The 13,785-nt window shown below is 43.1% G+C and overlaps 1 protein-coding gene across 1 annotated transcript in view; it reads right to left on the bottom strand.

Annotated features, from left to right (window-relative positions):
- Window positions 1-13,785, bottom strand: part of LOC107116736 (keratin, type II cytoskeletal 5-like) — a 23,880-nt gene that overhangs the window by 7,011 nt on the left and 3,084 nt on the right. Inside the window, exons 2-7 of the mRNA XM_015418726.1 lie at window positions 6,341-6,555; window positions 5,613-5,673; window positions 5,074-5,169; window positions 3,112-3,273; window positions 2,354-2,479; window positions 652-872 (exon numbers count right to left, since the gene is read on the bottom strand). Coding sequence (XP_015274212.1) covers window positions 652-872; window positions 2,354-2,479; window positions 3,112-3,273; window positions 5,074-5,169; window positions 5,613-5,673; window positions 6,341-6,555 — 881 coding nt within the window. The remainder of the gene's footprint in view (window positions 1-651; window positions 873-2,353; window positions 2,480-3,111; window positions 3,274-5,073; window positions 5,170-5,612; window positions 5,674-6,340; window positions 6,556-13,785) is intronic.

Raw genomic sequence — 13,785 nt, 5'->3', positions numbered from 1 at the left:
CCCCCCCCCCAAGAATGCTGAAAATAGCATTGTGGTCACTATTCCCAATTGGTGCAATAACATCTACATCTTGTAACAGGCCATGAGATTTGCTCAGAACAAAGTCCAAGATCACTATGCCTCTCATTGGCTCTGTCTTGAAGTCAGGCTTGGAGGGAGATTTTGTGGAGCCCATATCAAGGATGCTAGAATACCAGTCCAAGGAGGAGATGACAGGAATTGCACTCCTAAATCCATGTGGTCTGGGAATTCCTACTTGCAAACTGCCAAACCTGTGGTCCTCAATACAATAACAATTAGAAGTTCTTTTTCCATCTCAGAAGAAATGGCCGGAGGGCATCCTTTGTTGCTTTTCAAGTCAGTTAGACAACATGGAGAAGGGAGCAAGGGAATGAAAGAAAAAGGCTGTTTCCATCTTTTTTCACTTTCCATATTCTGCAGCACCATTATATACCCAATCCTGAACTTGGCCTCAGAGTGCAAATCAAAAAATCCTCACAGTCAGGCCAAGTACCAAAAAAAAAGTTGTTTCTACAAACAGGGTGGGGAGTAAGCAATGGAAGAGGAAGTAGAACCAGCATGGAGACAGAATTCATTAATAAGGGCTACATGGATGTTCTTGGGTCCAGTTGCTGAGACTGTTTCACCGACCTGCATTCCTCTCCTTCCAGAAGTTTCATGTAGGTGGCAATCTCAACATCCAGGGCTAGCTTGGTGCTTAACAGACCCTGGGAGTCCTTCACCTGCTGGGCTAAATTCTCTTTAGCTCTCTGCAGAGCTTCTTCCAGCTCTGCCAGTTTCTGCCTGGCATCTTTGAGGGCCAGCTCACCACGCTTTTCTCCCTCATTACTCACTGCCTGCAGGTTGGCACACTTTGAAAAGAAAAACAAAAAGACACTGATTCATCAACATTGTAAGTACTTGTATGTTGCTTATGGTATTGTTGCTGCTTGGATTCTGATCTGTGCGGCTCAGGCTATCCTATATGACAAAAGGAATGACATGGGGTTGTGGAAATCTCAGTGACTTCAAATGCTGGGAAATAACTGTCATAGTGCCCATCCAGGCCAGAGGTGGGTCAAATTTTTAGCAAAGATATTGACAGCCCTATACCCCCTGTCTGATTATGAAAAGATGGTCTTTTTGCTCTCAGATGAGGACCCCTTCATTTCTTCAAGATTGGCTCTCTTTGCCTTGACCACTAGAAAAATTAGAGAAAAGAAATCAAATAGTACCATTGCAACCAAGTGAGTGATTTTAAAAGGTCTTATCGGTTTTAGACCAGAGGTCGAGATAATTTTAATAGGTGTTTTATATGTTTTAATAGAGGTTGAAACATTTTATTATATGTTAATGTATATATTTTCTGAGAGTGTTTTGATATTGTGAAGGCTTATGGCCATATACAATAAAACAATACTTACCTACCAGAGAAAGTAATAGACACAGATTGTGGAAGACTGGCTGAAGAAGCCATCAGAAGCAAGATCTGCCTCTTGGGCATCTGACGTGGGGTGTTGGATCTGCTGCCTTTTATGAGTGCCTCTGCCCTCCCACCTGTGCTCTACCTGTATATTTCTATATAAAGCATATACAGTATAGATCCCATAACCCATCAGTGTTCTGTCCTCCAAAGGGAATCAAGCCAGGTGAGTGGTAGCCCTGGAACTTCTCACCGCTCAGAGAAGAGGGGAAGATGTAGCATTATTGTGTAATACACAGATGATGCTAGATCAATAATAGACAATGGTCAAAGGTCTCACATAAATCTATAGTGAGACAACACTGAGCAATTTTCTCCCTCTTTTATTTGTGGAGAACCACTTCTCTCTGTTGTCACAACATTAACAATACCAGTCAGGACACTGGAACTGTGCACTAACAACACTGCTGCTATAGAAACTAACATCCAGTATGATGGAACTGAGAATGATGTAACTTCTAGCAGTATGAAATCAAAATACCAAAGGCAGGGCTGGAAAGTGGATAAATGTAAAGGCCAAAACCAGTTCCACCAGAGATGGGGTAGTAACTTTAGCTTGTGCTACTGATATTGCTTACTCCATTGGTCCCGCACAAATGCTTAATAGCATAGGATGGTGAGAATGGGGTTATCTGCCCTCTCACCTTTTCCTCCCTGGGATCCAATTGCCTGTAACTTTATTTTTTAATTGTAAACTTGATTTCCTTTCCACCCAAATAGTTATCAGTGGGCAGAGAAACAAAGCTCTCCTATGAGAATGCTCCCTCTCATCTGTCTTCTGTACACTTCTGAACTGACCGAAGGTAATCGTGTCTGCTTTACAGAACTCCAGATGTCTTTTTCATATATGCTTTTTAAGCAATATTGTACCAGCTTCTTCACGCTGTTATGTTCAGTCTGCAGTCTCTGGATGTGTCGTTTCATTTCTGCAATCTCATGTTTGGTCTTCCAGAGATCCTCCTTATATCTCCCAGTGGCAATCTGAAGCTCTTCATACTATTGTGCACAACAAGAAAATATAGCAACTTGTTCAATTTATGGTGTACAAAACCCACCTCATTATTAAATGCATTTATAATAGTCTTTGCACAACCAGGGCTTTGACTCACTGCAACTAAAAAACTACAACTCAGTATTTTACAAATGCAAAAATAGCAAATATAGTTAAGGAGAAGAAGAAACTATGGACACCAAAGAGTGTTGGAGATTTGAGACTGGGCTGCATATTACAGGTCTGCACAACCTGAGTGACCCACCAAGCAGAATGCAGTACATCACCAGCCATGTGTGGAGGCCCATCCAAAGACTACTGTGTTGCTGCATGCTTGGGACTGCAAAAATGGTTGCAAAGCACCTGGCTGTTATGTTCACTTCCACTGCAACAGTGCAGCAGGCAACTTCGACTGGTGGTTGGGGGCTTTGAGAAACAAATGGTGCCCCCAAAATTCCAATCCTGCATCCTCCCAAGGATGCCCCTCATAATGATCAGCTTTGTGCTGATTTATCAGAACACCAGTCAGTTATCTAAGCCTGATTAAGAGGTGAGTCCAGGGTGGCTTGCGCATCACTGGTTGTATCCCTTTAGAAATGGCTTCTAAGAACTCATCTGTTACTTGATGTTCATTTACCTGCCTTTGGTACAAAAACACAGCCTCATCCTTGCTCCTTTGTGCAATTTCCTCATATTCCCTTTTGATTTCGGCAATGATGCTGTCCAAATTGAAGATGCGGTTGTTGTCCATACTGAGAACCACAGAAGTATCAGTGATTTGCTGCAGATCTGTACTTTCCTGAAGATTATACAAGTGTCCCATTAGAAGACAGAGATAAATATATCTAATTCTCCTGACCAAATCTGTGGATACTTAAATCCAGAGACCTGAGCCATGGACAGACGAGACAATTTTTTTTACAAGCATGAGAAAAGCTCCAGGTTTGCAGAAAAATCTGAAGAGAAGGAAGCAAGGAAAATAGAAGATATGGGGGTTTCCAGGAGGAGGGAAAGAGGAAATAATGTGGGTAGGAGTTTCCTGGGGAGAGTGAGGTGTGTCCCCCAAGTCCTTGTAGGTTCCCCACAGTGCAACTGATCCTGGCTAGGCCTGGCTGGCACCAGACAATTAAGTCCAGCTTAGATGGCATTGTACAACTGGAGATGTACTGGACTGGCAACTGGCAAAGTACAAGGTTGAGCAGTTTTATTAGATCTTCTAGATCCCTATGCGTTTCACTATATGCCTTGTCAGGTGATTTAGTACAAAGTAAAATATATAATCATAAATTCAATTAAAATATGCTTACAGAATAATTAAAAATATTCTTTAAAGATTAAAATAACTTGTAAACTGTATTAAAATATGGTCTGAGCATAGTATAGGGTTACCTTACATATTCTCTAGTGAGATACAACAATTACATAGTTTATTACCACAAATCCTTTAATACTGAAAAAGATTAAAAACTCCAAACATTAATTCAAGGTCCATATCAGAAAGGCAGAAAAAAAGAAATGTGGCATAGCTTTCATAGAAACTTCTCTGTCTCCCACCTTGAACAACTGGATAAATTGGGTAGAACTCACTGTATTTTGCAGCCAGGTATGATGCAATAGATCCAAAGACCTTTTTACCCTTAAAGGACTGCAGCTTTCAAAATTCTGAGTCACCATGACTAGATAAATATAAACGGTCCAAGTTCTCATTTGGCCCATAGGGGGCCAAAGATCTCAGTTTAACTATCCATTTACCCTCCCTTCTCATTAATAGCTTATCATTTCAGCCTGGTACTTTTCGAATACTCAATTGATTATACTCAATAAAATGTAAAACCAGAGGTGCCCCTGTTCTTCCAAAAGAGACGTTACTCTTCCGTTCTCAAATGTGTGTTTTAAGCACTTTGAGGTTTTTCCTACATACTGCTTATTCCATGGGCATCTAATAACATATAACACCCCTTCAGAGTTACAATTTGTAAAATTCCTTAACTCATACTATTTTCCATCAATAGGATTTATAAATCCTTTGATATTACCTGTAAATTTACAGTATGAACAATTTCCACATTTAAAATACCCCAAGGGTAGATTTCTACCATAAGATTTGTTCTTATTGTTTACCACAGAAGTATCACTATGGATCAATTTATCTTTGAATTTAGAAATTCTTTTAAAACAAATGATAGGTTTGTGTTCACAACCAGAGATACTGTCCAATATATTCCAGTTGTGTTTTAGGCTCTTTAGAGAATCCAACTATTATAGAGTTAAACAAGACAATACAGAGACAATATAGAGTTAAACAAGACAATTTCTTAGGGTTTGAAATAACATCTTAACCCAGAGAGATGTTAAAAGTGTCATCAACAAATTCCTTTTAAGTTCCTTGTATTCATATTGCAAGACACTTCCAAGTTAGTTTCACAGTTCTTTTTAATGCAAAAATTAGTGACAGCTGCATTTGGAAGACAATGCCCCATCAATGGATCACTTTGCATCTGTTCTGTAGCCCTCTTGAGATTATCCATGGAAGACTCCAATATGGATCACTCTTTATGGCAGAAGAGCTAATAAGACGTAAGTGAATAGGAATCCTTACATCTTCAAATATGATTCTGAGGAAGTTGATCTCATCAATCAAAGTCATTATCTTCGTATGTAGCTCTACATTTCTTATGTAAGCAGCATCTGCATCCTAAAAAAAAAAAGCAGTGGAACAAGATGGGAGAAAGCAGAGTGATGTGGTATCTGAATATATGAATGTCATGGGCATGTATTGGCTAATGTTTGTCTTCTCGAAGACTGAGTGATACCACCCCCATTTTGTCAGCATTTAAACATTTTTAATGTAAAAAAATATTCAGGAGATGGTTCCAAGCTGAAACACTCAAGCCTAGAAGCACATACATTTTAAAATATGATGGACACTAACACAATGACCTGATAACTGCAGTGAAGTTTTACTGTTTTATATAGAATTTAAACTTAGATATTTACAGGGTATATGTCCCCACCCATTAACACTGGGGCAAAAAACAATCACTTTAAAAAAAAATAGTGAGAAACAGTGAGCAAGAGGAGGGAGAGTGGGAGACTATTCATAGCAAAACAGTCAGCTTCCTGTCTAGAGATACTCACATTCTTAAGAGTTAGAAAACAGTTCTCTGCAGTTGTATGTTTGTTGATCTCGTCTTCATATCTGTTAGGACAGTCCAGGAAGGGAAACAGGATTTCTTTAACCAAACAAGAAGGGATAAGCCACAAAGCTGAATGGGTTTTAGAATGATCTGGTGATTTCCAAGGGATTACTCTAGAAGACTATAGTCAAAATTCTCCCTCCTTTATGACCTGAAGTATAACAATAATCAAGATGGTAGACAGCCTGAGAAAGAAGGAGGAAGGTAGAGAGACTGAGACCTCCTACCTCTCCTCTCACTATGGCACTGTGTCCATTGCCTCCAAACTACCAGGTAGGCAATGGAAGAGAGATGTAAAGAGAGAGAGAGAAAGAGAGATTGTTCTCACACCATTCCACAACTGCTCAAACTGCCACAGCCAGAAAAATAGATGGGACTAGGCCAGGGAAGTTCTACTCTACCTCAGATTAATGAGTTGGAGAAGAGTTTAGGAGTCATAACCCTTGCCTTATATGGAAAATGAGGATTATTTGTCATTGAGGTTCATATGTTGACTTTGGCAACATCACTAAGACAGGCATTAATGACACACACACACCCCGCAACATAGAGTAGCCTTCATGTGCTTATGTTCAAAAGAGCCATCAGTGATTTGTTTATGTGGTTTAAATTTCTGAAGCAACAGAAGTCTAGGAAGGAAAAATAAGCTGAAGAGAAAAAGGAATTTACTTGCTCATGTAGTCCTTGACAACCTCCTGCATCTGATTCAGTTCCCCAACCATCCTTCCTTTGTCATTTTCCAGGAACTCCAGCACATTCCTGAGGGTGCCAATGTACGAATTGAAAAGGTCCTCAAGACTGAATCCAGAGGTTTTCTGGCCTTTCTCCTGAAGCAGCGCCCATTTAGTTTCCAACAATTTATTCTGTTGTTCAAGGAGACGCACCTGGAAAAAGTAAGATCCAGAATGTTACATAACATATTGTGAAAAATAAAAGCCCAGTGCAGCCTTAAACCTAAACATCGGAGGGTAGCACAGTTAATTGTAGAAAAATTGTAGATTGTAAGGAGCCAAGGCAGTTCCAAGCAGGTTTCTGTTACACACTGGAAAGGGGTAATGTAATGTAGCAAAGCAACAAGACTTCTGTGCAGTTGTTATCCTGGTCATGTTTCATTGTGCCCACTCTTTAACAAGGCATAAGGGTCTGGAAAAACACCCCACCAAATGGAGTCTGCTCCTAAGGACCTGTACCGGAGGACATGGCCCAGCAAACCCCTCAAGCATATTTTAATGGCAAGGGAGGGTGGGATATAAATTAAATATATAAATAATAATAATAATTAATAATTTTAAAATAGTTTTTATTAAGTTTGAAGTAACAAGATAATATACCAAACATAATCAACAGACCAAGACCCAACTTGTGAGAGTCAACAGGAAGCTTACAAAGAACCTGTGCTGAGATTTCACTGCTTCAGGTGGCCAGATATTGCTGAACATGACACATAAGGAGTTCAAGGTAAGAGCTACAGTCAAGATGTCAAAACTCCCTGTTTGGATTTTTCTAGGAATACAGACCATTTTTCAAGAGGGCTATATAATTCTATTTCGCATCGTGTTAAGTCAAAGGATATTGTACATTTTTCCAGTAGAAAGTTTCCCAAACTGTCGAGAGCCAAAGAGCTATTGATGGTGGGTTGGTATTTTTCCAAAATTTGGCAATTGTGGACTTAGCTGCCGTTAGCAGGATGTTGATTAAATCTCTTTGTCTTGCAGGTGGTTCATTTGCTTTCCAGAGGCCCAGAAGGAGCAGCGCCGGATCCATGGGTAAGTTAACCTCCGTGATAGCTTGAATGTATCGTAGAATATCGGACCAAAATGTTGTAGACATTAGATTCCATGTCAAAAATTAAGTCAAATGAGGAGGAAGTTCTTGTATTTTATTGTAATGAAATATGGAAAACAGGCCAAAGGACCCATCAAAATTGATTGCTTTCTTTTCAGCATAATCAGGAAACATGCCTCAATCAATAGGAAAACAATTAGACCAAATAGTTAACCAGAAATTGACAACTTTCTTCTTTTTCTTCTGCATCTTCTTCTTGAGCATATTCTGAACATATTCAGGAAATACATAATATTTTATACATGGACTGACATCATCATATCATCATCATGGGAATAATATTCAAAAGGCATAATTGGTTACAAAAACTTAAACAACATTTACATAAAAATCTCCTTATTGGTCAAATGTAAGAAAGGTGTGTCTATGCAATGGCGTCACATATTTACTTGACATGACCTAAGGCATATCGGCTAAAGCCCAAACAAAAGTATTCATTACTGATACGAGACTAAAATCTTATCTGACCCAGACATTGAAAGGTTTGCCCTAAGAACTACAGAATCATGAACTTTGTACCTATTATGTTGCTTGCTAGCAATATCAGACCTACAAGAGGAAAGCCTTCTATATAACAGGCCTTTCTAGCATCCTAATAAAATATTACTTAAAGATGTCCTCATCATCATAGGGGACTGGAATGCTAAAGTAGGAAGTCAAAAGGTAACTGGAATAACAGACAAGTTTGGCCTTGGAAAGCAAAATGAAGCAGGGCAAAGGTTAACAGAGTTTTGTCAAGAGAACACACTGGTCATAGCGAACACCCTTTTCCAACAACCTAAGAGGCGACTCTACACATGGACATCACCAGATGGGCAACACCGAAATCAGATTGACTATATAATTTGCAGTCAAAGATGGAGAAGCTCTATCCAGTCAGTAAAAACAAGACCTGGAGCTGACTGTGGTTCAGATCATGAGCTACTCATTGCAAAATTCAGACTTAAACTGAAGAAAATTGGGAAAACCACGAGGCCATTCAGGTTTGACCTAGATCGCATCCCTGATGAATATACAGTAGAGGTGAAGAATAGATTCAAGGGTCTGGATTTGATAGATAGAGTGCCTGAAGAACTATGGACAGAGGTTCGTGACATCGTACAGGAGGCAGCAATCACCACCATCCCAAAGAAAAAGAAATGTAAGAAAGCAAAGTGGCTTTCTGATGAGGCTTTACAAATAGCAGAGGAAAGAAGGAAAGCGAAAGGCAAAGGCGAAAAGGAAAGATTTACCCAACTGAACGCAGATTTCCAGAGAACAGCAAGGAGAGATAAGGAGGCCTTCCTGAATGAACAGTGCAAAGTAATAGAAGAAAACAATAGAATGGGAAGGACTAGAGATCTCTTCAAGAAAATTGGAGAAATCAAGGGAGCGTTCCATGCAAAGCTGGCCATGATAAAGGACAAAAACGGTAGGGACCTAACAGAAGCAGAAGAGATTAGGAAAAGATGGCAAGAATACACAGAAGAACTATACAAGAAAGACCTCAATGTCCTTGACAAACACGACGGTATAATCACTGACCTTGAGCCAGACATCCTGGAATGTGAAGTTAAATGGGCCTTAGAAAGCATTGCTAACAACAAAGCTAGTGGAGGTGATGGTATTCCAGCTGAGCTATTCAAAGTCTTAGAAGATGATGCTGTTAAAGTTCTGCACTCCATTTGCCAGCAAATTTGGAAAACGCAACAGTGGCCACAGGATTGGAAAAGATCAGTATACATTCCAATCCCAAAGAAGGGCAATGCCAAGGAATGTTCAAACTATCGCACAATTGCACTCATATCACACGCTAGCAAGGTCATGCTCAAGATCCTACAAGCTAGGCTTCAACAGTACGTGGATAGAGAACTACCAGAAGTACAAGCTGGGTTTCGAAGAGGTAGAGGAACGAGAGATCATATTGCCAACATTCGCTGGATTATGGAGAAAGCAAGAGAGTACCAGAAAAATATCTACTTCTGCTTCATTGACTATGCTAAAGCCTTTGACTGTGTGGATCACAACAAACTATGGCAGGTCCTTAAAGAGATGGGAGTACCAGACCACCTCACATGTCTCTTGAGAAACCTGTATAAGGGCCAAGAAGCGACAGTTAGAACCGGATACGGAACAACTGATTGGTTCAGCATAGGAAAAGGAGTACGACAAGGATGTATACTGTCACCTTGCTTATTTAATATATATGCAGAGTACATCATGCGAAATGCTGGCCTGGATGAATCACAAGCGGGAATTAAGATTGCTGGGGAAAAGATCAACAACCTCAGATATGCAGATGATACCACTCTAATGGCTGAAAGTGAAGAGGATCTAAAGAGCCTCTTGTTCAGAGTAAAAGAGGAGAGCGCAAAAGTGGGCTTGAAGCTCAACATCAAAAAAACTAAGATCATGGCATCCGGCCCCATCACTCCTTGGCAAATAGAAGGGGAAGCTGTGGAAGTAGTGACAGACTTCACGTTCCTGGGATCCCAGATCACCGCAGACTGTAACTGCAGCCATGAAATTAAAAGACGCCTGCTCCTTGGGAGGAAAGCAATGGCGAACCTAAACAGCATGATAAAAAGTAGAGACATCACCCTGCCAACAAAAGTCCGCATGGTCAAAGCAATGGTATTCCCAGTAGTCATGTATGGCTGCGAGAGCTGGACTATAAGGAAGGCCGAGCGCCGAAGAATAGATTCTTTTGAACTATGGTGCTGGAGGAGACTCTTGAGAGTCCCTTGGACTGCAAGAAGAACAAATCAGTCAATCCTCAAAGAAATCAACCCTGACTGTTCCCTGGAAGGCCAGATAATGAAACTGAAGCTCAAATACTTTGGCCACCAAATGAGAAGGGAGCACTCACTGGAGAAGACCCTGATGCTGGGAAAGATTGAAGGTCAAAGAAGACGGGGACGGCAAAGGATGAGATGGTTAGACAGTGTCATCGACGCAATGAACATGAAGTTGAGCCAACTTCAGAGGACGGCGGAAGATCGGAAGGCCTGGCGAGAGCTCGTCCATGGGGTCGCGAAGAGTCGGACTCGACTGTGCGACTGAACAACAATAACAACATGATTACTTAAACTGGAATACTGGCATTTCAAGTCCCGGTGAAGTTAAACCAAGTTTAATGGTACACACCCCCTTGGCCCTAACAGACCCACTTTATTTTGGCCCACTTTTCCCCATAACTTAGATCTATATAGATGTTCCAGCCCAGTAGCAAAGCATGTCAGATAAACCATTATGTAGGGGCAATCCCACCAGCTGTGAAAGAAATTTGCTTTGAGTCCACATTGTTTCCAGCAAAAAGGTGACACCTGGGGCATAATGTAAGATAGTTTGACTGGAGTCAGATACCATCGCATTAGCACTTTTGGGGCCATTGTACATATGATCATTGAGTTGGATAGCTTAATGTGTGTCTTCCATATAGCGTCCCATTGCTCCTGAGTAAGGTCTTGTTTTAGGTCTCTGTGCCAAGCTGACTGGTACGTTGTAGTTGCGGTCGAGTTTGGTTTTGTCAATATGTTATATATTTGGGCAATGCTGCCTTTGATTTTCTTTTTTGCCATGAGGAGTATTTCAAAGTCCATCAAAGGTTGTTTGAGGCTAGAAGCCATGTTAGGTGAGCATACAGCATGCTGTAGCTGAAGGTATTCGAACCAGGGTATATTATTTTTGGCTTTAAGATCCAGAGCTGCTTTCAGAGCCATCTTTCCTTTAGAGACCACATCATAAAAATGGGTGAGTCCCGCTTGCTTCCATACTTGGTATGAGTTCCTATTTTCCGCTGGTGGAAACCATTCTTGCCCTGTGAAGGTTCTTAGGAGAGAGCTCGAGCTGCATAATTTGTGACGATAGAGCATCCACGTTTCAAAGGTAGCTTTTGAGAAAGGGTTTTTGACAGTTTTACATATCTTGCGGAGAGAGGCAAACCACAACGATTCGTTGAAGGAGCAAGTAGGAAGGTCAATCTCTTCTATAAAGGCCCAGTTGAGAGATTCCGTGCTATGGTATTGTCTGATGAGGTTAGACAGCAGTGTGGCATAGGTGTAGGTCTGGAAAGGCAATGCCACCATGTCTAGGTTTCCGACGTAGTGTGTCAAACTTTATCAGTGGGCGTGCATATTTCCAAAAAAAATTTTTAAGAGAGCGTTGCCATTTGGGAGTATGAAAGATTTGATTGTGTGGATTCTTTCTGGCCAATACAAGTGCTTAAGGTTCCATTTTCTCATCTGGGTGTAGGATTCGTCCGCAATGGCCGTGTGGTTAAATTTTTGTAGCTCTGTAAGGTTGATAGGAATCTTAATTCCTAGATAAGTCCAGCATTTCTTAGGCCAGTAGAAGAAGTAACGAGATTTAATTTGGTTGGCCATGTCATCTGATAAGCAAATTGGGTAAAGTATTGATTTAGAGTGACTTACTCGAAGGCCTGAGATTGAACCAAAGAGGGCCAAGTTCCAGTGGATTGTTTCCAAGGAGGTTAAAGGACTAGTTACATATAGGACAAGGTCATCAGCGAAGAGGCTGAGTCTAAATTCCTTGGTTTCAGCTTGAATTCCTGAGAAGGCAGGGTCCCTGTGGAGATTGTTAGTGAAGGGCTCCATAACTAGAGCAAAAAAAAAAAGGTGAGAGTGGGCACCCTTGGCAGGTCCCACGACACAGATCTAATGGTTTAGATGACAAACCGTTGATAAGCAGTTTTGCAGACGGAGAGGAGTATATTGCAGAGATGGCTCTTATGAAGGTGTGTCCGAAATGCATGTGGCTAAGGATTGCTTTGAGCAGGGGTCTCATGGAGCCGGAGCGCTCTGGCACGCAGCTCCAGGAGTGAGGAGGCCAGGGGGCGGGGTGGTCACATGACCAAGCCCCGCCCCCTGCTCCCGGGAACCCCTCCCTGTGCTTCCCCCTCCCTGCGCTTCCCGGGGCCACGGAGCTCCACGGCACCCCGGGAAACCTGGCCACCCCTCCCTGCGCTTCCCGGGGCCACGGTGATCCGCGGCGCCCCGGGAAGCCTGGCCACCCCTTCCTGCACTTCCCGGGGCACTACGGATCTCCGCAGCCCTGGGAAGCGCAGAGAGGGGTGGCCAGGAGCAGGGGGCGGGGCTTGGCCATCCCGGCCGAAGTTTCCTGGGGCCGCAGCTGGTGGAGGTGCGCTACCAACAGTTGGAGGGGCTCCGTCTTCGGCAGGAAGGCCCCGGGGCCCACCATGTATGAGCGCGTCTCCCGGGCCCTGGCGGAGCTGGGCTATGAGCAGACACTGTCCCAGTGCCGGGAGCGCATCAAGGTACGTGATCACCGCTGGTGCCCCGCGAGTGATGATGATGCTCCGGAGGCGGAAGAGATGCGCCGCTGCCTTGCGAGGCTGGCGGTCGTGGGCTTCTCTGGGGCTGGCTGGCTAGGAATGCTGACTGCTCGGACGTCCCGCCTGCCCTAACCCTCATTTCTACCTAGTTCAAAAAACACGGCCGGTCTCTCTGCTTGCCGGCAAACGCATCTTATGTTCTTTAATGTCTCTTTGTAAGTCTCGTGTGGTCCATTGCAGCCAGCACTGCATGGGCTCCTCCCACCGCTTCTCTCTCTCTCTCCTTTTCTATTCTCCTGCTTTGCTCCTGTTTCGTTGCCTTCTGGTGGAAGCCCCACCCGCTCACCTCGGCAGCTCCAATATGGCGGTGCCCTGTGGCTCCTCACAGCTCCTCGCCGCCGAGCCACTGTTGAAGATCCCCAAGATGGAGGTGCTGTTGCCCAGCTTGCCCGGGGCGCTCAGCAGTGGCAACCCCAGCCTCTCCGACCCTTCCACGCCCAGTGGCGCCTCCCTGCTTGGCCCCGCTGGCTGAGGCTGGCTCGGGGGGAGGCTGTGGCAGCAGCGCTGGGGGCCGTGGCGGAGCCTTGCCATCCGTCTCCTCACCCGGTGGAAACACCACGACGGTCGCCTTTTTCGTAATGGGAAAGATTTTCGGCCCTCATTTGGAGACTTGCGGGGAGCTCAGCGCCGGTGGCACCAGTCCCGCCGCAGCGGCCTGTAAGGGACACACAGGTTGATGTCAGGGGGTGTGGCATATGCTAATGAGTTATGCTAATGAGCTCCGGCAGCTCTTTTTCTACAAAAAGACCCCTGGTTACAAACATGGGTTCTCCTTGTGCCTACATTTTAAGTAGCTTACAGACAAGATAGGAAGACAAATATTGGCACAGTTACGATTCATCTACAGGTGGTAATGGGGGAAAGACTCTTAAAATCTATCACTATGATGGAAATTTTCCACAAACGTCTTACCCTG

This window comes from Gekko japonicus, unplaced genomic scaffold (assembly GCF_001447785.1).
Source record: "Gekko japonicus isolate JY-2015 unplaced genomic scaffold, Gekko_japonicus_V1.1 scaffold823, whole genome shotgun sequence".
Classification (NCBI taxonomy): domain Eukaryota; kingdom Metazoa; phylum Chordata; class Lepidosauria; order Squamata; family Gekkonidae; genus Gekko; species Gekko japonicus.
Note: the sequence above shows the minus strand (reverse complement) of the source record. Positions and strands in the feature narration are given on the sequence as shown.